The sequence below is a fragment of the Ceratotherium simum genome, chromosome 3 (genome assembly GCF_057802395.1).
Source record: "Ceratotherium simum simum isolate JZ-2026a chromosome 3, ASM5780239v1, whole genome shotgun sequence".
NCBI classification, from domain to species: Eukaryota; Metazoa; Chordata; class Mammalia; order Perissodactyla; family Rhinocerotidae; genus Ceratotherium; species Ceratotherium simum.
Window position 1 is genome coordinate 81,924,957 of NC_141902.1, and position 25,778 is coordinate 81,950,734.

At 46.3% G+C, this 25,778-nt stretch overlaps 1 protein-coding gene across 1 annotated transcript in view; it reads left to right on the forward strand.

The window, feature by feature from the left end:
- Positions 1–514: 514 nt before the first annotated feature.
- IGF1R (insulin like growth factor 1 receptor) overlaps positions 515–25,778 on the forward strand; it is a 296,679-nt gene continuing 271,415 nt past the window's right edge. The window contains exon 1 of the mRNA XM_004431906.3: positions 515–1,595. Coding sequence (XP_004431963.1) covers positions 1,502–1,595 — 94 coding nt within the window. The 5' untranslated portion in view covers positions 515–1,501. The remainder of the gene's footprint in view (positions 1,596–25,778) is intronic.

Consider the following 25,778-nt stretch of genomic DNA (forward strand, 5'->3'; position numbering starts at 1 on the left):
ACGCGCTTTCCAGCCGCGCTGTTGTTTTCAATGAACCTCTCGGGCCCCGCACTCTCCGCCCACCCCGCCCCCTACCCTCCTCCCCTCATCTCCTCCCCGGCCAGTCCCTCTGTCCACCCCAGCCGGCGCCGGGGGCATTGTTTTTGGAGTCTTGCGGGAGAGGAGAGCGCGTGCAGGCTGTGGCCGGCGCAGTGCGGGTGGGGGCGAGAGCGGGTGGACGCGCGCGCGCGTGTGTGTGCGCGCGCGTGTGCTGGCGCGGGCGGGGGGCGGGGTGCGGGGACGGCGCCTTGCCGCCTCACACCCCACGGCCGGGCTCCGCTCCGCACGTCCGTGAAATCCCGGGCTCCGGCTCTTGGCGCGCGCCGGTCTGGGCCGGGCCCTCGGCGCGCCGCGGCTGCGGCTGTGGCCGCTCGTGTGTGCGCGCGCGCGTGTGTGCGCGGCCCCGAGCGCGCGCGCGCGCGAGCCCCCAGTGTGTGGCAGCGGCGGCGGCAGCGGCGCGGCGAGCCTGAGGCTCTTGTTTACCAGCATTAACTCCGCTGAGCGGAAAAAAAAAAAAAAAGGGAAAAAACCCGAGGAGGAGCGAGCGCACCAGGCGAACTCGAGAGAGGCGAGCGAGCGAGAGGGACGCCGCCAGCGAGCCTGCCCCCGGCGCTCCCCTGCCCGGCGCCTGCAGACCCTCGGCCCCGCTCCCCGGGCCCTCCACGCCCCTCCCGCGCGAGGGGAGCTCCACGGCGCGCCTCGGCTTTGACCTTCAGCGAGCCGGAGCCCCCGCGCGCGGAGCCGGCGGCGGCGGGCGGGGGCCGGGCGGGGCCGGCGCGAAGCCCGGGCGGCGCGGCGGGAGTGCTGAGCGCGCCGCGGCCGGCCCGCCGCTTTGTGTGTGTCCTGGATTTGGGAAGGAGCTCGCGGCGGCGGAGGCGGCGGTGCTGAGGGAGGAGGCGGCGGCGGCGGCGGCGGCGGCGAGCGGAGCCCGGAGGAGGAGGGGGAGCCGCTCATTCATTTTTCCTCCGCATTTCTGCCCCCGGCCGGCCTCGCCCGCGACCCGGACTTCGGGGCGATCTTGCAAACTGCGTCGCGCCCTCCCGCCGCGGAGGCTCGGGCGGCGGACAGCCTCCCCCGCTGTCTGGGGTCGGGGTGGTTTTTCGTCGCGGAGACGGATTTGGGCTTTGCCCCCTTTCTGTGCAGTTTTTCCCCTTCCTGCCTCTCTGGGTTTGAAAATGGAGGCCGACGACGCCGACAGCCCGCCCCGGCGCGCCTCGGGTTCCCGACTCCGCCGAGCCCTGGGCCGCGGCTGCCGGCGCTGAGGGGCCGCCCCGCGCCGCCGCCCGCCCCGTCCGCGCAGCCCGCCGGGCCCCGGCCGGCGCCGCCTTTGGAGGACTGTTTCCTTCGCCCTGGGTTTTGGAGGGGGCCGAAGACTTGAGTTTGAGACTTTTTCTTTTCCTTTCCTTTCTTTCTTTTTTTTTTTTTTTTTGGAGAAAGGGGAATTTAGTCCCAAATAAAAGGAATGAAGTCTGGCTCCGGAGGAGGGTCCCCGACCTCGCTGTGGGGGCTCCTGTTTTTCTCCGCCGCGCTCTCGCTCTGGCCGACGAGTGGAGAAAGTGAGTATGTGCCCGCCGCCCGCGGCCACTGCGGGAACTTTTCCTCCGAGGGGCTGCACCCTGTTTGCGAAACCCGAGTTGCCATCGTCGCAGCTGTCGGGCCCCCGGGCCCGGGAGCGGTGGGGCGGGGCGCGGAGGGGCCCGGCCAGAAGGCCCGAGCGGCTCCGGGGCCCGGGCTCAGCGCATCGCCGCGCGGGCAGAGCCTTGGGGGCTTTCTCTTTCGCTGTCCCGAGAGCCCTGCCCCGCGGGCCGGCTGACTCGGCAGCGCTCGCTCCCCGACGGCCCACGGACCGGACCGGCGCTGGGACTCGGTCGGGGAAGTTCGCGCCCGGCCGGGCCCGGACACCCGCACCTCGCCCCCTCCCGGCGCTCGGGGCCGCTGCGTTCCCGGCGCTGGCCCCCGCGCAGCGCGCAGACGGCAGTGACAGCTCAGTCGGCCGCGCGGCGCCCTCGCTGCTGGGGCAGACACGGTTCCCGGTGCGGGGAGCTCACCGGCTCGTGGGGTGCAAGTTGCCCCCGAGGGGGTGGTGCCGGGTGGAGAGGCCCCGCAGCTCCGGGACACGTTTCCGAACGTCCCAGCGCGGCCTCCTGCCTCCCAATGTGCTTTGCCCCTTGGCTTCTTTGGGTTCCTGGCCTTTCCCGTCATTTTCGCCCGATCGGCGGCGAGTTACCTGCCCCCAGCTTCCCAGGGCTGCTCTGTGCGCCTCAGGGGTGGGGGGAGCGTTCCTGCCTAACCCCCAGCCTCCATGTAGCCCCTGGAAAGATGCGAGGTTGGGGGCCCTGCTTCAGTCAGGCTCTTCCGAGGAGCGCGTCCCGAGCCCCTAGTTTAGAGGGTGCTGGGACCTTCTCCCAGTTTTTGCTTGGCCAGTGGCCGCCTCTCCTCCTCCTGGCGGGGCTCAGGGGTGGTAGGGCAGCGTCCGAGTATGCGGGAGTGGGTGTGTGATCGGGCCGACGTGCATTTCCACACACGTGCTCGAAACGCGGGGGTGTAGCTGCCGCCACAGGGCCGTGCAGGGGACACCTACACGCCTGGCCCTGGCGAGAGGTGTTGTGCGCGGTGGTTTAAGGAGCGCCAGGGTCTGTGGCGGCGGGGGGTGGGGAGGAGGGTGTTTTGTTTTTCGAGCGCGGAGCCCTGGCCTTGGTTTTGTGGCCAGAGTTGTGTTGTCCCCCTCCCCCCGCTCCGCACTTCCTTTGTGCATAGTTAATAAACAATATCGCTCCACACTCGCTATCGCTGGCAATCAGATAGCTTTTGTTTTGGTAGTGTCGGGTAGGGGTAGGGAAGCGCGCGGAAGGAGGGAGAACTTAGGGCCCCACGGTGTGTGGAGAGAGGAGGAGGAGGGGGTTTTACTCTTCTCAGAAATTTAAAAGGTGGCTTACTGGTACATTCACAATGGTGGGGAACTTGAACACGATTCAAGTTTAAATGCAGTCGCAGAACTGGGGCTGGGAACCGTGAGGGTGTGTTGGTGAGTAATGTTTGCCGAGGGTATGCAGGTGGTGCCAGTTAACTTTGAAAAATCACGACTGAGCCTTGAAGAGTGAGGGAGAGAATCAAGAGGCAGCGGGGCTGTCTGGCCCCATCAAGGGGGCAAATCCGAACGGCTGTTTGTATGTACAAACCCTTAAACGTCTTGTAAGAAATGAGTCCATGATGGAGTAAGAGCAGACTTTTATAGATTTAGCATGTTTACTGCGTGGAGGACGGCACAGATCGAGGCTGGACCTTCCACAAATCTGAGCTCTCCTGCTCTTTGTTTTCTAAACTTTCAGCTCACTGGATTGGGCGAAAGGCTTTCGGCTCCCTTCTAAGGCTTACAGATGGTGTTTGGGGGGACAGAGGAGGGTTTCTAGCCTTTCAAAGCTAAATATAGTTTAGAAGACACAGGAGAGTTAATCCATTTTATTATGGCAAGCTATTGAACTGTGTAGCGTCTCTAGTTTTATTATTTAATGTTAGTAAATTCCAAAATTCACAATGGCAGTGATGGCCTTGCTTCTCCGAGGCAGGAGTCGGGCATTTTAAAATAGGATGTCTTGCTGTTTGAAGCGATTCTTCATGAGAAATATTCTTTGTGCAAGGCGGCTCTTTCTTGAGAAAACAGACAGGAGGGGAAGGGGTATTTTAATGTATGTTTATAATCCCAGTAGCCAAAGCTTTTCTAAAGGATGCCTTGAAGTGGTTGGTTCCCGAAAACCTGATGGATGGCCAGAAGGGACCCGAATCCTGATTATGGTTTGTTGAAGTTCCAACTTAGTACCTGCCCCTCCCTACAGCTCTGAAGTTTTGAGGAGTAAATGATATGCTCAATGTGAGCGTGAGTTCAGTTTTTAGTCCAAAAGGTGCTGGAACACTTAACTCTGATAGAAATAAACTGAGTCCTATCAGAGACTGACATTCTTTTGGCTGTCTAGTAGAGTAATAAAGATTGGGGTGGTGTTGGTTCCGTATTGCATTGGTATATTTAGGGATTAGTGTTTCATGTTTGCCTGCGACAGCAGTAGGGTGATTTCTTTATCTTTAACCTGGAAAATTTAGAAGTTCTTGAAGCAAATGAAGTCATACAGACACGTTTGTTTTGTGTCAATATAATGTGAACAGAGCATCTAAGTAAGAGAGGTTTGAAAGTTATGAGTGATAGCCAAAATATCTGATGGCTTTTTTTTCTTTTAAATCAACGTGCGCTTTAAACATATTGTGGCCATCCTATTAAAAGGATTCAGTCATCTTTCTGCCCCAGGCACAGTCATATCCTATTGTCAGAGAAATATAGATATGTGAAAGGTTGGTGTTTAAAGAAGTTGGTGTTTTATTACCAGAAGAAGAACCCAGAATAAGAAGTTTGGAAAGAACCTAAATAGCAAATTATAGTTTATATTCTCCAGAGGGAAATAGCAAGTACATGTTGCTTTTGAGGAGGGATGGGGTGTGGGTCAGGGTTTGAAGTTCAAAAGGTTGTATGTTTGATTTTTCAGAAGTATTAGAAAAGTCTAGCCTTAAGAAATATGCTAAGGTTGACTGGAAGAACCTTAAAGGCATCATGCTAAGTGAAAGAAGCCAGTCACAAAAGACCGTATATTGTATGATTCCATTTATATGAAGTCTAGAATAAGCAAATCCATAGAGACAGAAAGTAGATTAGTGATTGCTTAGGGCTGGGGGAGGAGGGAATGGGGAGTGACTGCTAATGGGTACGGGGTTTCTTTTTGGGGTGATGAAAATATTCTAAAATTAGATTATGGTGCTGGTTGCACAACTCTGAATAAACTAAAAAACCATTGAATTGTACACTGTAGTGACTTTTATGGTATGTGAAATATATCCCAAGAGACCTTTTTTTTTTTAAAGAAATACGCTAATGTTGAAAAGAATGCATTCTGTTAGTTTCAACATAGAAGCTAGATTAAAACTATTAGGTAAATTTGTACAGCAGATTGGTGTCTGTCTGTTTTATTTATGGAGGTTTTCAGATCCATGAACTACAGCAATACAGCAAACTGATAACTGAAGCTCATGAGTGATAGTCAATCTCATGGCTTTTTTTTTTTTTTTAAATCACATGCACTTTAAACATTGTGACTATCTTATTGAAAAAGTTCAGTCATAGGAGAAATGAACAGAAGGGAGAAAGGAATCTTGGTTATACGTAGTTCAAGTTAAGGATTGAGGGGTTGGATTGAAAAAACACAAATGCTTGTGAGTCAGGTCTGTGACAGTAAAATCCTTAACTGAATCTGAAACGATGTTGGTCTTTCCAGGGTTAGAATTTAGGAGCTGAGTCTGGATGGGTTTTTGTATTTCCAATTTTCTTACATATGTTTTCCAACAGAGAAATAATGTAGTGTTTTAAGATCGTAAGGAATTTCCACTCTCTTTTTTGAGATCCCATATTAACCATCTTGGTAGTAAAGACTGAGGATGAACTGTTCATTTTAATATAGTGGGGTGTTTTTCTTTGTTGCCAATTTTATTTCTTACACAGCTTTAGAGTCTGAGCAGGAAGAAGGATCTTCGCAGGAGACAGTAGTTTCAGACACAGTAATTTTTTTAAAAAAACTTAAAATTTCTTATGGAACAAGATTTAAAAATATAGCAAAGGCATTTTTTGTTTTTAAACTATTATGCCTTTATCCAAATTTACCTTGGCCTTTTAATAGGAAAAGATCTAGAGAATAATTGTTGTTTACATTTGTTTTTAGTCTTTGTCTAAGGCTTAGTTTACTAATAAAAATGTTTCCTGCTGGTCTTATTGTTGCAATATCAGCGCAGTAATGAAAATCAACTGTATCATTTTCACTTGTTGCCTTAGAGTTTTGCCAAGGGAAGTCCTAAGGGACAGTAGCTTCCTTTTAAATCTGGTTTCATTTGTTTTGTAAGAATGTGCTGTAAGAAGCAACTGAATCCAGCAGCACTTATTGGGCACCTGCTGTATGAAAGCTGGACCTTGTGCCAGGTAATGCCTGAGCCTACAAAGGAAGAGGACTTTGCTTTTGTCCTTGGGGCATTTTATATACTCTCGCATGAAACAAAGTTGCTTTAAAATTCAGATCTTTTTCTGACTCCGCACAAGATACATAGTTTTGGAATAGGCAGCAAACAGCATTTGAGGCTCTTTAAAAACACTTCTGTAGACTTAAGATATGACGCAAACCAATGTTGTTGATCTTCTGGAGGCCTGTGCTGCACCATTTTTGCCTCGTGAAAACTTTCCCTCTTATTGCAAAGTCACTGCAGGCTGTGACATACAGAGACATTTGACCATCTTGATCAGCCTTGCCGCCTATTTTTATTGCATTGGTTATGACAATTGTGATTAAAAATGTGCAGGGTTGCAGTTACCTTTGGCCAAAACTTTAGGAGTTACAGGTGTGTACATGAATGTTGCATAGCATGTTTTGAATTGTAAGGAAGATGGAACTTATTTCAAAACTTTTCTGGATTTACACATCTCTTAGCTTTCTGGAAATAATTAGGAAACTTTCATAATTTTAAGGCTTTGCGTAATTTAAAATAACTTACTGCTTGTAAAAGTGTGAGGGGGTAAGAATGAGATCGAGGAGGCAATTAAATCTTGAAATTTTTTTAAATTGTAAAATGTACAAGCCATGTTTCTCTCTGGGTTGTGATTTTCTTCCATTTGTTTTCAAAACTCATTTAAAAATCAACCCCAGTTCATAGAAGAGGTATTTGTGCCCTCGGGCCAACTTGCTTTGAACTGCTTGTCTTAGCCAACTTACGACAGGTGCTATCTGAGTCCAAGAGACGCACTCTTCTCAATTGTACTAAATATATAATAGTTGCACACGTGCTGGGGATATAGTTTCTTGATTTCCCTGTCTGAGATGTTCTGAAGGAAAATTCGGGACACTTTAAAGACAGCAAAGTGAATAATGTATGAAGCACTCTGACTGTTCCTGGAAAATGGCGTTTGGCATCAGATTATCAAGAGGAAGTTTTCCAGTTATTTGTAAAGATACGATTTGGCTTAAACTAAGGGGGTGGTGCAACAGTCCTGGTGTTTGTGCACATTGAGACCTGTTGACATTTGGGGAGGATAACTGATTTTCACCGTTTGGAAAGATGAACACCCTGAAATATGTGCATCCCCACCCCCACCCTCACAGATCTGTGAAAGAACTGATTTGTTCTGAGGAAAGGGCATATGTTTGGTATAAAATGGTTAATAAACAAAAGATCTTTAAAAACAAGTTAGGTTGTTATCCCAATAGGTGCATGTTCCCTCAACATGGTAAGGTTTGTTTCTTTTGTTAAATGGCTTTGGTCTTATTTGACTCAAAATATTAACAGTATCTTTGATTTTGAGACTTTTGAACTTTGAAGATTAACGTGTTTTCTGTTTTTAAATCATCAGTTTTACACATGTAAAGTCCCAAATATCAGTTTGGAAGATTTTCCTACTTTTTTCACTTATGCCAGTTTCACTTATGGCTTATGAAATTGATTAATTTCAAGATATTAAGGAAATATTGATATTTCTTTACTTGAATTGAGAAATAGTTTTTTCTCCTTCCTCTCTTCCTCAATAAATACATGTTGACCACTTATTGGACTCAGTTCTGTAAGTTTAGAAATTCGTTCTGATACCATAAAATGCCTGACATAAGTTTTTAAAGATATAAGTCAAACCATAGAAGTTACTTGCTATGTTTATTTAAAACACTAAAGAAAAAAACTCTGGTAAGCAAGGCTTTCATTTTTCTTTTATTTTTTCTGCCCTGGACTACAAGAATTTTTAAACTTATAGGTAGCTGTTCAGATTTTACTAGAACACAACAGAAAGTAGTTTCTTTTATGATGAGGGGTGAATGCCTGCCACTGCAGTAACTTGACGGTATTGTTGCTGTTATTGATGACTGGCGAACAGGATGGATGCAGGCACTGCCCTTATCCTCCTGTTTCTCCTCCTTGGTTAGTGCTGGTGATGGCTTCCTTTATAAGTTGCTGGGGACACGTCCATGGAACTGAGTGACTTTGTCCCACGTGTGATGGTTGATGGTGTTGAAGCTCACACTTTCTTATTTGAAATTTCCCTCTGTGGCCAGCCACATAGGGAAAATGTGACTCCTTATGACCGGTACCACTGAACACTGCCGAGGTAGCTATGCCTGCTTTAAATTGCTCACATTGTAATAGTCTGAAGTCTTTTTTTTTTTTTTAATTACAGCATTTATATTTTAAAGACTTTAGAAAGTAGTCTATTCCTAGTCCAGAAAATTCTTGGGAGTGGTGGTGAAATTTTATTCTTTTATCTTAGCTCTCACTCTCTTATCCCCCTTAAGAAGACAGGCATCTGCTTGAGTAATAGTTGTATAATAAAAATGCCATTTCTTCAAAATTGTGTGTGTGTGTATTTCCATCCATTCATCCAAATTCTGACAGTTTTAAATACATTATTGTTGATATTTTGTATACTTTTGTATGGCTACTTTCTTTTTAACTTGGCACTAGCTTTCTTTAAACTGGCTTTGGAATTGTCAGTTTGGTAAATCAGGTGTATGCATCCTGCTTTTTAAATTACTCTTGACATGGGAGAACAAATATATTTTCATGGTCTTAAAGCATAAATGTTTTATAGAGTAGAACTTTTAAATTTTCCTGAGATATTTTGGATGGCTACTTTCAGCCTGTCCTCTCATGTAAAATATAGTCAGTAGTTTGTCTCTATAAAATTGGTTATTGAAAATACATGTTTGACTAAGTAAATGAGACAGCACCAATTTGAGTTAGGCACATTTTAGTTAATAGCACTTTAAGGAACAGAAGTTTGATGACAATTAGGGAGAGATGAGTTTATGTATAACAGTTTTTCAGTTTTCCCCAAATTTGAAATATCTGAGTGACCTTTATTAACTTCCTGGAAAAAAGTAGGAAGGTAGAGAGGTCCATGACCCACCTGGCTGTGTCAGCTGGCAGTAGTTTTCTGAGTCATCAGCTATTCTATTTAGATAGTGAAATCCTCATCAGTTGTGTTCAGATTTATCAGTGTCATCCTGTATTTATTCTCCCCACCTAATTTTCCTGGGTCTCATAGTAGTGGGGTAATACACAAGCTCACAGACTTGGGATTTGAAAGAGAAGCATAGATTGCCATGAAAACAAGTGATCAAAGAGACCAGTGAAAGAGGAAGATCTGCTGTTCAGCTCTCCTTAGTTCTGTTGTCTGATTTCTGTGGATAATGAGTTCATGACATATGTTAGGTCACAGTATGGTATAGTTTAATCACAGGAAATTCTTTTGTTCTTGTCGCCTTACTTGGGCGATATATTTGGGATTTTCTTTCTAACACATACCTTGATAAGATTTTCAACAACAAAGGTTGGATCGGGATGGAATTTCTAGTTAAATTTCAGTGCTTCAACCCATCCTTTCCTGGGGAGACTGGTTAATTGAATGTTTCCTTTCCACTTCACTGAGTCGCTTGAAATCGTTCAGATTTGCCCATTTCTGGCTCCACCTTGGTCCAGTCCAGACCGGCATCGACTCGATGAGGAGATGCTCAGTTGGCCTCTAAGCTGGCCACTCCAACTCCTGTGCGATCCCTCTGGTTCGATGGATTTGCCAGCCCTGAATTCTCAGCATGTGCCTTTTGTGATGCCAAGTCATGGGACGAGAATCCAGTCCAAGGCCCCTCATACTGAGTTGTGATGTGTCCTTAATAAGACTTTGCTGTAGGGATCCTGTGTTAATTCCCATCACTCCCCAGCCCCCAAGCTTTAGCTCTGCGGTGAGTAAGCCATGCTGCCTGTCTCCTTGCTTTTGCTCCTTCTGTGTTCATGGCCTGGCATGTTTTTCCTCTTTCTGGTCTGCCGCCCCATACTGAATGGTGGAGAGTGCTACTCTAGAGCAGAGCAAGGTTGCATGGTTCCAGTTTCTCCTTTGCTGCCAGTTAGTTCTCTGGCCCTGGACAAGTTCTTGAACTGTTCTGAGTCTTAAAGAAATGTACAGACTTAAAATAATTGAAGGAGAATTTTCTGCTTTTCTCACTAAACAACAAAATAACATTTTCTAAGATATTTAGAAAACTAATGTCAGAAAAATTTGGCGGGGAGAGGGGGGGAGAATGTAATTTTTTTCGTTTTTAAAAATCTTTAGGTTTCAGATAGATCTGTAAAATAGAGACAAGACTGTAACTCTCTAAAGGCGGGACACTCAACATTTCCCCCAAATACCTTTCTATGGTTTTAATAGATCTGAGATCCCATCCTTTAGTTTCTAACTCAGATTCCTTCTCCTTCATGAAGCTTTTCTAGATTACCGTAACTTCTATAGAGCTGACTTCCCCTTACTCCTTTTGAGTTCATAGCCATGACTGTGCTGGTGACAGTGGTTTGTCTTGTACCTGAGCTGTTGTCATTTTATGAGGCTGTAGAGAGCAGTGGAGCCAAGGAGCTGGGTTTGAATCTCAGCTCCTCGATAGCTAAGCTCTCAGGCAAATTATTTAATCTTCCTATGCCTGTTTCCTCATCTGTGGAACAGTAATTTGAATAGAACCTACTTCATACATTTATTCATAAAAATTAAATCAATAGGTATGTCCAGTCTTTAGAACAGAGACAGGAGTATACTAAGCCCTTAGAGTTTAGCTTGCTGCTGCTCTTATGGACACGACATTCTTGAACAGAGATGTTCTTTGGATAGTGCCAGAAATATAGGTACACTTGATATTTGACTGCCCTTGTCAATTTAAGTGTGATACAGAGCCTGGCACACAGTAGGTGCTCAATAAGTGTTTGTTCTATAATAAAACTTCATTTTGCTAAGGTGCTTAAACAAGATTACAGTTTGCTTGTTAAACACAGTTGTGTGGTTTTACCTTTTTTTGGTAAACAGTGGCCAGCCCCTGCAGTTCAACTTACATTTCAGGGATCTGTTTATTATGCTTTCTCCTTTAATCCTTTCTATTGTCAGTTTCTGCCAGCGCCTGAGAAGTGTCCAGTGTGCACTTTGCCTGCCTACTAATGCATAGGCGCCATCTAGTGGCCACAAAGGAAACTCAGCCCCTTCCGTGACTGAATTAACAGTGCCCTAAGGATGAAGATATCCATCCCCCACCCAATCCCTTAAAGTCTGCTTTCTGGCTTGGTTCCTGGAAACCTGGTTGCAGAAAAACGTGGAGACTGCAGACTTCTGTAGAAACCATTAGGATATGGTGATGGATTAAGATTGTTCTACTGTGTCAGTGAGCTAGCAGGAGAGAATTGGAGTCTTCCTAAGTGATGTAAACAACTTTGGCAGAGTTGTTCTATCTAGTGTGCCTTTTACAATTCAGGATTTGAGATTTTTTTTACAGGAATTTAATAAATGAAAAGTTCTAAAATATTACTTTTGAGATTAGAAATTTAAAAAAACCCATTGATTCATTGTGAAAAATAAAGCAAGATTTACTTTCCATTGCTCTATTTAAATATGTGGTAACGCTTTAATTATCAATCTTATGTGTGTCCCAAGGGGGACACATATAAGAAGTTAAGATGCTCACCAGCCCTGAATCCTAATAGAGAATAATAAACATTTCTGTTACTGGTGTTGGGTCTCACATTGGCTGTATTTTGTGAGATATTTTTCTGTATTTAGTTTCATACTTTTTTGATATTTTTGGAATCTACTTTCTCACTTCCTTAGTTGAGACTAACTTAGTGTATAGGTGGTGATTCAATTTTACATTTCGAAAGATTTAGGCTCGTTTTGCTGTGATTGCCTTTTATTGGAAATCATTTGTTTGGCTATCTGAGAGAGGACTGCAGCCTGCCATCATCTCAGACATTTTGAACAACAACTCCGGCTGTTTGTGAGACAGGCTGTGCTTATTCCAGTCTCTTTGCCTTGGCAGGTGGAAGCCCCTTGCTTGGAACAACTATGTTACCAATTTGCCCTCTGGCAAACTCCTTTAAGAATTAGCTACAATTTCACCCTCTCTGGTGGCCTTGATTCCACATGCGGATGGCCCCACGGCACTCTCCTTATATCTCTGTTAGTGCATCACCCCCGTATGGTTTCCCGGCACTTGTCGGGGAGGGGAATGGTACCTTGGTCATCTTTGAATTCACAGGACGTGGCCCAGTGCCTGACGCAGAGGAAAACCTCAAGAAATAGAAGACTTTTTAAAGGGGCAAACTCCCCCCCCCCCATGCACTTTGAAGCACTCTTTACAACAAATTTATTTTCATCTTGTCATTGTAGCTTGGCCAGCTGAAACATTTTATCACGCCAGTTACCGCTACATAGAACTTGAAAGCAATACAGTTATCTTTAAAATCATTGCTTCGTCAGGCTTTTTGTACATTGAGGTGAATAAAAACCTTAGAACTCCTGGAAAGGTCACTTGTGAGTCCAGCCGTGTGTCCAGGTTGCCTCATCCCTGTGGAGGGAGACCTTGTTCGGAAGTTCCCTACAGGTAGGATTTAATGAATCATCATCAACACCAGTTGTGTTGGCCGTGGGCTTTAGACCATGGTGGAGCTGGGCGCCGGACTGAAGGAAGGCAGTCAGGCTGGGCTCTGTGGTGTCGTGGTCTCCGCGTGGCCTGATGCAGAGGAGCACAGTGGAGCCCCGGGGCCAGGTGGGCACTGCATCCCCGGCAGCTGCTGACTGCTCTTTCCCTCTCTTCTTTCTGAATGACGGGGTGGCCTGGGCTGTTCTTCATGGCCTTTCCAGCCTTCAGATCCTGAGACACAGGGTAGAGAGAGATGGAGCTCTTAGGAAGGTCTGGTTGGAACCAGCAGAATCTCTGTGAACAGACATTTGCTTCTGTTTTTCTTGGTGAGGCCAGGAAACTTTTGTGATGGATCCTAGCAGGGACAGTAGCCAATCTTACAGGCCCTCATCACGTGAGTGCCCGTCTCCTTTCGGGAGCTGGTCCAGGCCTCTGACAGCCTCCTTGTGGGGCCATTGCAGTGGAGCTTGCTCCCTGCTCCCCTGACAGAGGAAGTTTACTTGTCTAGGATGGTGTGAAGAAGACTCCTGAACGTAATCAACACCTAAGAAATTATCCTTAAAAGCTTCATACTCCTGAGGAGACTTGTGAGGCGGCATATTTCTTACGGAAGATGTAAACATAATCATTTGAACCTGGCATGTTAATTTCAAGCATAGCTTGTAAAAGAGTATCTTGTAAAATCGCCGTGTCAATGTTGCACAGGGTGGATGTGAACTTAGCAGGACAAGCCAGGACAGCGCCTGCCTTTCATCTGCCCTCGTCGGTGGGGTTTGCCTGTGCGTGGCGGGCGCTGCCTTTGAAGCCCGTCCCCTCAGACTCTTCTCTGTCTCCCTCTCTCAGATGCAGGGAGGCATATGGGAAAGGGCTCTATAGGCCTCAGTGTCCCCATCTGTAGTTTGGGGTAATCCTGCTCTATTTGGGGTGACATGAGGATTAGCAATAATGTACCTAAGAGGCCCAGCAGAATCGGCGAGTGGAGAGCATCCAACAAATGCATGTTTCTCTCTGTCTCTTCTCTACGTGCGGTGGTGGCCCTGCTGGCCTCTCTCCGGGGCTGCAGTCTTCCTCTCCCCCCAGCACCGGACATTGTCTCCACTTAAGGATGGACCTCCTTTCCCATATCCACAGTGAAGGTTTGAGCTCATGAAGCATGAACCTCAGGTCGGCCCCTGGAACCACTAACCAGGCTGCCTCTCTGCACCAGAAAACTTGTCTTTAAGGTAACTGGGCTGGCTCCCGCGGATCCATAGGTTCGAGGTCGTCTCCCTGGCTGAGGAGGAGGGGAGGAGGGGTGGAGGGCTGGCGGTGGGGAGGATACACAGCCCACCTTTCCGTGTCAAGGTCCCCAGTGGCCTCAGCTCCGAGGAGAGCATATGAAAAACAGGCGTGATGTTCTCTCTCCTCAAGGAGCTTTCTCTCCAGTTGGGAGAAGTCAGACCCTGATGAACAGTCCCAGGCGATATGTGTTCAGTGGTAAGTTATGGGACGCTGACTAAGGGTTGGGAGAAGTGTGTGGGCTGTAGGGGTGGAGTCACCCAGCTACTGAAGAGCTTGAGACGGCTTTAGGGAGGATGTCTGACTTTAGTGCACCTTGAATGTTTGACTCTCAGGGTCCCGGGGGACAGTGCTCCAGCTGGCAGGCCTGTGGGGGGTGTGGTAGCAGTGCACACCGATGGGGTGAGGTGGGCATCAGAACCAAGTGCCCTGGGAGGAGGACCTCACAATGGGTAGAGAGTGAGGAGCTTTGAAGCCTTTTGAGAACTGGAGTGGACCCAGGGACAGGGTGTGCTGGGGAGGCTGCTCTGGCCTCTTAAGGGTCAGCGTTGGGGAGACCAGAGATAGAAACCCCAGTGTGAACCAGTGAGGGTGCAGAGGAGGGAGACCTAGGAGGAGCATGGGAGCAAAGCCCTTCAGAAACGGCTGCATCATCCAACTCTTCTCCACCCCTCCTCCCCACCCTCCTCCCCCGCAATAAAGCTCCCATGGAGGAACGCTCACCTTTGATGGGGGACATCAGGGGTACCTCGTAAGTTCGAGGACCAGGTTAAAACCGTGGGAGTACTACGGGATCTAAACTTCTCTTCTCTAAAGCTAAAAGTGAATCCTTTTCAGGTGAGGGCACTGCTTTCTAACTTTCTAAGGAAACCAGGTTAGAGATGACCCAGGTTTCCATTTGAGCTGCGTCCTGTGGGCCCGGGGTAGCCTTGGGCTGGCTGGGGCATCCAGGGGCCTTGGTGTCGTTTGTGGGGGCGCCCCCCTGCAGTGCTGGCAAACCCTGCCAGGGCTGTTTCCAGCCCTCACTGCACAGGCCGGGAGGAGTGAGGGATGGTTTGTTTGAAAGAGGACACCAAGTCTGTGTCCAGGTCTGGGCTCTGCTACTGGTGCTGTTTAGCTTGTGTTGATTTATGTTTGTAACTCCTGGGCACGTCGTGGTTCTCAATGAGAAGCCGTCGCTGGTCCTTAGCCCGGGATTGGTGCTGGCAGATTCGTACTACTGGTCCTGCACCTGTAACTGTCTTCACCAGACAAGTAACATGAAAAGACACAGTAACGCAAGAGGCTTCCTGGGAGGGTGGTTATCACTTGGCCTAGGGGCTTTTGTTTTCAGTTCCTACGATCAGGATAGTGAATTCTGAATTTTAAATCATTTTTCAGCTGTTCCAGCAAGCAGAGCCTAAGCACCTCAGACAGTCTGTTTTCCTCAGTTGGAAGCAGGCCTTCTGCTGTGTCCCAGACCACTTTTTCCCCCAGTCATGTTTGATGGTCCGGATTCCCTTTTGAGATTTGAATTAGAGTCTCTCAAAATGAGAAGTCTCCTGCTGGGCTGTGCCTGGGGACACCTCGTTTTGCCTCTCTGCCCCAGTTTTCTCATCTGTAAAATGGGAGATGAGACAATGACACGCATCTCAGAGGATGGTTGCAAGTATTTCATGAGTGAATACACATAAATCCCTTAGAGCCAAGTGCCTATCATATGCGCTAGGGGTTAGCTGTTATTGTTGTTAAGGATGGAGGAAACACACGTAGGACATTGTTTACTTCCTTTAAAAAAAAATTGGTACCCTCCTTGGTGTGTATGGACTGATGTTCACTCTTGGCTGCATTTGCCTTTTCTGGCCTTTACATTCAGACTGTGGCTTCATTGTACGTAGAGCAGTTTCACAAGTGCTCTGTGAAGCCTTTTCGTCTCTGGGGATGGAAACCGCCTCCCTCCCTTGAGTTCCTCTCTCTTCCTGATGCACTTTCTGCCTCTGGGGAAGGGCGTGAAGCATTCTCCTCTGGGAGAGGGATTGTTGGGTTCCCAAGAAGGCCCATGTGTCAGGGAGCCCAAATGACAGAAGTGAGTCATTCACATAGTAGTGTGAGTGGGATACATCCCAGCACTCGCCTCCTCCCTCAGCGGTAGGTGGGTAATGAGGGGTCATGCTGCCTCCTGGGGAAGAACCAGATCTGTGTGGTCAAGGACGTGAGGAATGGGGGTGGGAGTCATATCCTCTGCCAAAATTTTGGACACAGGATCTGAAAAGCATGGATCTACGTATCCAGAAAAACTAATTAAAATATTTTAAAATGAGAGTGGGGTAAGTTGAGAACCCGCGGCCCTTGTAGATGGACGGCTGCTTGCAGGAGTGGGAGTCCCCAGAGCCTGGGGCCCCAGGATGCCAGAGGAGGCTTGGTCAGGGGGTGGGAAGCCAGCCGCAGAAATGGTGCCTGATTAGTAAACGTTTTGCTGGAGAGCCTTCCTCTGGGACAGAGGAGGAGCCGCTCTCCTGCTCTGATCCCTTGGGTTGTACGGGGTCTCTGCTTTCCAGGATCGGGATTCAGGCTTTGTCCTGCTTCAGTAGCCTGTTAGGTGGGCTTGGGTGGTCTTGCTAGGGGGCCATCACCTATGGTGGTGTTTCCAAGGGACATGTGTTTTGAACTGAAGCCACTTAACCAACTTAGTGAAACAACTCTCACAGTAAGTGATAGTACTGTTTACCTTTTGTGAGAAAAGCTCTCTTAGGAAGAAGAGTTAATTCCTTTTGTTTAAAACTTATTCCTTGAGGCCAATAAGCACATGAAAAGATGCTCAGCATCACTAGTCATTAGGGAAATGCAAACCAAAACCACAGTGAGATACCACTTCATACCCACTAGGATGGCAATTATCAAAAAATTGAAAATAACAAGTGTTGGCAAGGATGTGAAGAAATGGGCATGCTTATGCATTGTTGGTGGGAATGTAAATGGTGCAGTCATTGTGGAAAACAGTTTGGCAGTTCCTCAAAAGATTAAACACAGAATTGCCATCTCGTCTGATTCAGCAATCCTACTTTGAGTATATACCCCGAAGAATTGAAAGCAGGGAGTCAAATAGATATTTGCATGCCCGTGTTCACAGCAGCAAATAATGATTTGTAATAGTCAACCCAAGTGTCCATCAATGGATGATGAATGGTTAAACAAAATGTGCTATGTACAAACAATGGAATATCGTGCAGCCTTAAGAAGGAAGGAGATTCTGACACATGCTACAACACGGATGAACCTTGAGGATATTATGTTAAGTGAAATAAGCCAGTCACAAAGAAATAAATACTGTATGATTCCACTTATATGAGGTACCTAGAGTTGTCAAATTTGCAAAGATAGAAAGTAGAATAGTAGTTACCAGGGACTAGGGGGTTGGGGGGAATTGAGAGTTAGTGTCATATGGGTACAGAGTTTCAGTTTTGCAAGATGAAAAGAGTTCCATGGATGGATGGTGGTGATAGTTGCACAACAGTGTGAATGTGCTTAATGCCACTGAACTGCACACTGAAAAATGGTTAAAATGGTAAATCTTATGTTGTGTTTATTTTTTAAAGGAAAAAACCCCTTATTTCTTGATTGGTTCAACCATGAGTGTATACCATGTGGGACAGTGGAGGAGACAAATTTAAGAAGACCAGCCCCTGCCCGTGGTGGCCACAGTGGAGGAGCCAAGCCAGGGGTGTTGCAGGTGCCCTGGGGACACAGCAGAGGACGTGTGAGGTCAGGGAAGCCTTCACCAAAAAACGTAGATTTGAGCTGAGTCACCAGGGATGGGTTTGTTTTCCATAATGAGAGAGTATCACAGATAATGTTTCCCTTTCAGGGAAGACAAGTCAGGAGTCAGACTCTCGTGCCATCTAGTCACAAATGAAATTTATTACTAATCAGCCATGTGACGTGTAATTGCTTTTTCATTTTCTTAGTTTTCCAGAAGAAAGATTTGTTTAGATATTTGGTTCCCTCACTGATTATACTGGAAGTTTTTCATTTGTTTTGACAGCTCAGTTTTTTATTGCACACTGACTCCCCTGTTACATAGGGAGCCCTGAAGGAAAGGGATTGACCTCTGCAAACAAGAATGGGAGCGTCTCAAAAGTAGAAAAAGGCCAGAGCCTTTGCTCTACAGAAGAGGAAACTGAGGCTCCGAGAGGTGTGTTGCCCAAGGGCACATGTGCTGCCTGTCAAAGCAGGTCTGCCTGTCTGCCACTCCAGCAGATACTCTCTGGGACCGCTTCTTTGTACTATGTTGTCATCCTTTAGTTTAACCAGGAGTCAGGGCTCAGGCCTGGACCTGCTGGATGCCAACACGACTGGGAGGTAGCTGAGCCTGTCTGGCTGCGAGAGGAGTTTTTTCCACCTGGTTCAGAAGAGCAGCTGTTCTTGGTCTGGGCTCTGTGGGAGGAAGCTCTCTGCTGGCAGCTCCTCCGGGTCTGGAAGTTGGACTGGCATTTTCCCTGCATCTTGGAAGCAAGCCCAAGTGACCACTCTTGGCTTCCCCTGGGCAGGAAGTGCTGTCACATGACAGGAGGGTGGTGTGCCCCTTCCCTGGGTTGGTGGTGCGCTCGTACAGAGCTGTAGGGATGTCCGCATGGTCAGCCCAGGCTGCTGTAACAAATTACCACAGACCGGGTGGCTTAAACAATGGACATTTGTTTCTCACGGTTCTGGAGGCTAGAAGTCCAAGATCAAGGTGCCGGCAGATCCCATGTCTGGTGAGAGCCCACTTCCTGCTTTGCAGCTGGCCGCCATCTTGTTGTATCCTCACACGATGGAGAGAGACAGAGAGCCAGCGAGTGCATGCCTTGGTCTCTTCTTGTAAGGACACTCATCCCGTCTTGGGGCTCCACCCTGGTGACCTCATCTAAACCCAGTCACCTCCCCAAGGCCCCACCTCCTAATGCTATCCCTTTGGGGGTTAGAGCTTCAGCATGTAAATTTGGGGGGCACACAAACATACAGTCCTTAATGATGGAGTAATGTGCTGTAGCTAAGGCTTCTCAAGACCGGGACTCTGTTTATGTATAAGTTCTCGGCCAATTTTGAGAGTTGGTTACAGATTAATTTTGAAAAATTAAGTGGAACCCAGTACCTAAAAGTACACATTTTCAAGATAGCACTAAGCACATTTGTCATCTGACACTTTGGCCAAATGCTTGAAATGTGTAGTCTGTCTTTTCTGTGTACCCCATTGCTTTTCTTGAAGTGAATGCTGCTTGAGAGGAACACAATTATTGGGAGATATCACATGACCCCATTTCCTGCATTTTTGGACAAAGAAGTTGCTGCCTTTTTTTTGTGAGGAAGATCAGCCCTGAGCTAATATCTATGCCAATCCTCCTCTTTTTGCTGAGGAAGACTGGCCCTGGGCTAACATCTGTGCCCATCTTCCTCCACTTTTTATATGGGACATCGCCACAGCATGGCTTGACAAGCCGTGTCGGTGCACGCCCAGGATCCGAACACGGGCCGCCAACAGCGGAGCGTGCGCACTTAACTGCTACGCCACGGGGCCGGCCCTAGAAGCTGCTGCTTTTAAACTCTGCAGTAGCTACATAGAAGGGAATTATACTCCAGTACAGCTTAACTTTTTTTTGAAAGCTCAGTTCCTTGGTGAGCACATAACTATCAGGTGTATGGAATTCAGTTCAAAGGTGCTCTTCTTAACTTCCCCAGGGTCTGTTCTGTAGCCCTGACTCCAGCGTCAGTGGGGTGGCGGGGCGGGGAGTTGTGACGAGGACAGACCTGCCCCTGCAGCCCACTCCAGAGGGCTTAGTAGTTCTTCCTCTCTAAGCAAATCCAGAAGGCTGGGGAGGTGATTGTTAATTGTTTATAAGCATTAACTGTTTACAAGTCATACTTACTATTTTAAATCTGACCCTGCTATTATGTTGTGTTGTTTCTGTTCGCAGCTGAGTTTTGAGCTGGGTAGGGTTTAATGGTGAGTCACTCCCATAACGGTAAAATCAGTATTGATCGAGCCTTCCTGTTAATCCTTCGGGCAGTTCAGAGACGAGACCGTCGTAAGGCCAGGATCCCTGCATCCGGTTGTTGCCTACCTTTGGGCTTCTTTAGGACTTGGGGAGCCCCTTTATCTGCTGCTCTGAAACCTGCAAGTGGCATTTATCATGCTTCTTGGAACCTCTGCTGCCTGGAAATGGGGCGTGTTTCGGTGAAGGGGATCCAAGCCCACAGTGCGGTTTTCTCCCTGAGCTCCACCCTGACTACCTACTAGCGTTTGGTGGTTCAGTGAACGTGTGTCAGTTACTTGTGAGGAGTTCGTGATGCGTCTCTTGCCGCCCTGGGCTCTGAATTGAAGTCTGATTTACCACTTTTTTCTTGTCTTGGTCAGAAAGTTGCCCTGAGGATCATGTGTGCATGGCTGCTGTGGGTTCTTATGGACAGAGAAAGGTTGAGGGTCAGCTCTCTGGACAGAGTGTGATGGGAGCGGGACACAGCAGGAGCACTGGGACCCTCCTCTTCTTGGCTCTGGGAATTCAGGCCCCCGACTCTCACCTTCCCTCAGTCCTCTCAGCGGCCTTCCTAGGTCATGTAGAAACTGAGGGATGTCTGCCCAGGGCTGTGCAGCCAGCTTGGTGTCCCAGCTCCAAGTCCTGAGTGTGGCCCCTTAGGCTGGCCACCTCGCGAGGAAGCTGCACAGGGCACAGAGGGGTGTTGTAACTTCGGGCAGGGGTAGTGGGTCATGTTCACTTGTTTTGGCTTTCTCTCTGATGCCAGGCCTGCCCAGGGCGCCCATGAGGGCATGGGCTGAGAACGCCACTTGGATTCAGCTACAGTGAGCAGCAGACTGGGAGGGTTTGGTATTGCTTTTACTGCAGAGCAGAGGAGGCAAACAGGAGATCAGGGGCCCAGGGGATGCTGAACTGAGCTGGGTAGAGAGAGTCTGGTTTTGTAGGAGTGGAAGAGAGAGACAGATTGGAGTGTCTGGATGTTCAGGGACCTGCCGGAGGTAGATAGGTGTGTAAAAAGCAGCCCCTGCCTTCAGAAGAGCTCATAGTGTAGTTGAGAAGATAAGGTATGCACAGCTGCTGGGATACGACCAGACACTTTCATGAATGAGAACAGAATGAGCAGAGTGGGAAGGGGCTGTGGAAATTGAGGAAGAGATGCTAGTGCCCAGAGGGATCCTGGAGGCCTGCTGGAGGAGGTGCTTGGAGGATCAGAAGGATTTTCCTAGGTGGTGGGCTGAGGTCAGGAATTTAACAGTGTGGAAGAGGGCTTGACGAATGGCTGGAGAGGAAGGTTTCTTGAGGTAGTAGTGGGGGATAAGTCTGGGGGAAAATTGGCACTGGTTTTGGGGGTCCTCAGAGGGGCTAAGGGATGTGGTGGTTTCTTGAGGGAAAAAGAGTTCATTAAAGACTCTTATTGTACTAAGTTAAAGCAGCACCCTGGAGGCTACTGGTCTGTGAAATAACCCAGAGCCTTTCTGGGGAGGTGGTGATGAATGTCTAGTGGAGGAGACGAAGAGAAGGCTGGTGCCTGGGGTCTTGTGTGGTACCTGCCTCGAGTCTCCGAGGCATCATCACTCTGCACATTCCGGTTGTATTTGCCTGTATTTGATTAAGGCAGCTTCACTTATGGGGACGCCAGAAAAAGGCCTCCCAAATGATCACGTCTGATGGGAGTCAGTAGATATGACTTTACAGGCATACCTCGTTTTATTGCGCGTCACTTTATTGCACTTCACAGATACTGCAGTTTTTACAAGACCCTCCACCAGCAAAAAGATTACAACTCGCTGAAGGCTCAGATGACGGTTAGCATCTTTTAACAATAAAATATTTTTAAATTGAAGTATGTACATTTTTTCAGACATGATGCTAATGCACATTTAATAGACTACAGTATAGCGTAAACATGACTTTCATATGCACTGGGAAACCAAAAAATTCACGTGACTTGCTTTATTTCAGTACATTTTCGCTTTATTGTGGTGGTGTGGAACCAAACCCAAAGTATCTCTGAGGTATGCCTGTATTTCCTTTTTTTTTTTTCCTTTGCTTTCCACCCCAGTTCAACATTTTTTTAATGTTGCTAGTAGAGGTGGTATGTTTTATTTCTACAGAAAATAATTGGGAATATTTTACAAGCTCGGTGGCTTTCCAGTGTTCATATTATTAGGACTTTGGAACAGGAATAAGTTTCTGATTGAGTTGTTACTACTTTTGGAAGGAGGATGACGGCGCACTCTTTCCCCTGATCATGTAATAAACTGCTATGCAGACATTTGTGGGGTGTCTCGCATTGATGCAAATCCAGGCTTTGCAGAGAGTGAGCCTGCCCTGTTCCTAAAGCTCCATTTGAAAGAGGTGAGCTAAAATGAGAGTGTGTCCCCCTCACATCTGCAGGTCTGAAAGGGTTCATGCAGTTTTGTTCCATGGGCCTTAGAGTTTTACTCAGACTTAGCAAAATATATCAGGTAGAGTCTTCCCTGAAAACAAAAGTGGCCATTATTTTTAATCAACTGTAGGGTGTCTTGAGATGTGAAATATTTAGAGTCCCTAGTCTATTGCAGGTTCAACATTGGGAAGGAATGAGGAGACTGAAGCATGGGGGCAGGCTCTGTCTGTGCAGACCGTGAGCTCTCAACCCCTTCTCCTTAGCAGCATAGTAAACAAAACCCCATTTGTAGACACTGAGTTCCCACTGAGCCTTTAATTTTGGGGGCAAGGTATGCCTGGTGGTTGGGGCATAAAGCCAGAGGCTGGGGGCTTTACTTACTGGTTAATTTTCCCTGCCCTTTTCTCTCTCTCTCTCTCTCTCTCTCTCTCTCTCTCTCTCTCTCTCTCTCTCTCTCGTCTCAGCTCTTTTAAGATTCAGAAAATAATGCAAAATGCCTAAGATTTCTGAAATTCCTGGCCTTGGAGACTTGACTACATAAAAGAGCCAGGATTTTCAGGCAGGCCATTTCAGCATCAGCCATTTCCCACTTCCTGATTCATAGCTTCCAGGATTTGTAATGCTTGTAGACTTTTTTTCTCTCTCTCTTTAAAAGCAGCCATTGAAAGAAAAAATAAATAGCAAAATCCCCATCCCAGAAGTTCTACTTCCTGTTGTTGTACTATTGAGCTCTGAAAAATAGCTTTGCAAGTTTAGGCTCTTGTTTGGGCTATTTCAAAGGAATTCTTGAGATCTTTTTGTTTGGACAGGCTGTATGAAGGCGATAAGTTAACAGAACTTGAGTTTAATCAGCACAGAAGTGCATAGGCTAAATTTTAGGTTCTTTCTTATCTTTATGGTGTGTATATGAATATAGTCCTAGCAACAGTGAGTTAGGGCACACAGACATTTGCAACAATGCCGATTGTTTCTGTCATAATGTTAATGTTTTTTTTTTTTTTAAACTTATTTAGGTACAAATTACACTTTGTGAATATGAAAAAAGTGGGAATATATATGATTCCTGCAACAAGGGAGAAAGAGCCAAAGTTATCAAGAAAATGATGGAATGTCCGACTTCACATTTTCCCACCAACCCTTTTCATTAAATAAAAGTGTGGATCAGCAAAAGTGTCTCAAGTTCAGATGCTTCCATGCTACGAGTTTTATTCCTCCTATTTGAAAATTCTGGTCTAATTTGTGATAAAAGGCATAACAGTTTGAGTAATACAAAAACCTTGTTAGCTTTAAGGAATGATGTCTTGGCCACTCAAAGGGTCCTGATTGAGTTAATTAATTCTTGTCTCAGAATCATTTCATCTGTGGTAAATGGATTTTTTTCCCGCCAATCCAGGTGCCTAAAATGTTGAAGCAGCATATCTACTGATAGTTGATTTGGGACTTCTTAAGGATTAACACATATATTTCGGGGTGGAATTCCTCATGTCCAATTTCCATTGTATAGTGCAATGACTGTTCTTTGGAGGTGCCAGGCTGCATTGTCAGCGAGGAGCATGTTAAAATGCTATGGCCTGCCTTCTCTGGAGTTATTGTAGGGTCCATTTGGAGTGTACATGGTTTTACACAATATGCTTAATTGATAGACTGGTGGAACAGCCCGTCTTCTGGGGGCCTCTTTCTAGAGGTCGTAAATAGGAGACATATCTTACTGTTTTGTCTTCCCTCAATTACTCCTCCAGTGGGGGAGTAACAGCTGTCTTAGCTATAGTTTTTTGGAGGCTCTCTCAACAATAAAAATTGGAAAAAAATACTCAAATCCTTGGGTGCAACTTTTTTTTTTTTTTTAAATCAGAAAAACCTTTAACTCTTAGTAGCGTTACAAATCATCTTTGGAAACACCTGTGTTTATAACAAATGAAGTGTTGACCACTGGGTTCTCCCATGTACAGTATGTGCTCTGCAAGTGCAGTTAGACCCTCCTGGCCTCACCCTTGGCTGATGAAGACATCTTTTCCCATTTCTGCTGATGGTATAGAGCTCTTGGGAGTTGGGTGCTCTGAGTTCGAGGATGCCGACTGCTGTTTAAGGCTGCCGTTCATTCTGCGAAATAGTTAATGTGCAAATGCCTGATAAGCACCCCCTCTGCTTCGGGCTCTGCTATAATTAGTTTTGTATTTTGCGTGTTCGAGGCCAGCATCTTTTTCTCTCTGGAAATCTATCAAGCTTCCTTTTCTCCTCATCCAGCAAACTTTCCAGTGTAGTGCAACTTTTCTAGAGAATACTTGTAAAAACTGTGGAACCGTGTTTCTCTTGTCTAGTGAGGGCCGTCTCGAGGGCTTAGACAAGTTTAATGGGCAGAATGAGTCAGTGGTGGTCTCTGAATGCTTAAAATGTTAATACTGCCTATAGATTTTAGCACTCTATATATTTAAAAGTAATAGTGATAAATTCTCAGCTTTTGGGGAGGGTGGATTTTAGACATAGTTTAAAATTATTACTATAAAATGAATCTGATTCTTGTATTGAAACAGGATTTGTTATCAAATCATAATTGCACATGCCAGAAGGGCAAAACTGTGGTCTGATGGTTTTAACTTAAGATTTTGGAGAAACTAAGCTCCATGAAAGCAAGAACCGTGTTCACTGTTGGGTCCGTGATACCTGGCACGTGGTGGGTGTTCTGTAAATGTAAAGAAATGGAGGTCCAGAGAGTTTTAAGATCATAGTCAAGATCACAACCCAAGCAAAGCTTCCTGCTTTCTTGCACTTACTATGCTCCCGGTAGATCCCATTGCCTCCTGTGTATGAGGCCTACAGAGAGGGTTCAGATAGCTCTGAGCACTGATTCAGCAACTGTGTATACATATGACAGTATAACAATTTCACATATTTGACCTGTTTAAAGATAACGTGCCGCTATGATGAACAACGAACCTTTAATTAGGGACAAATTTGCCTGACATCTTATACTATTACTACATTTATTGCTTTTTTCAAATTATAGTAATGAATGGTTATTAGGGGAAAATTAGAAAATATCCTTAGGAAAAAAGGAAAATAAAAATCATCTTCAGTCAATCAATCTAGAGGTAGCCATTGTTAATATTTTGCTATATTTTCCAGAGGTCTTTTTTTCCCTTAAACTTATGGGTGTACCTATATATTTTTAAAAATAAAATGAGTGTTACACTATATACACTGTTTTGTATCATCCTTTTCCCCACTTAGAATCACATTGTTAATTTTTTGTCTGTTGTTACATTTTTATCATCTGGAATATGGTCTTTATGAAATGATTCTAAAATTCAATTCTAAAATTAAAATTTGATCATTTTACAATTTTTGCCATTAAAAATGATGTGATAAAATCATTGTGTATTATTGTTGATGTGCTACTCTGATTATTTCTTTGGCTTAGATTCCAAAGGTTGAAAGTGTGGAATACTGGGAATTTTTAAGTGTGCATACTTTTGATCCTAGATAAATATTGCTGAATTGCTTTCCAGAAAACTCCTAGTGTAAGCTTTATCAGTATTGAATGCCAAATTGAGCCTTGCAATTTTAGCATTT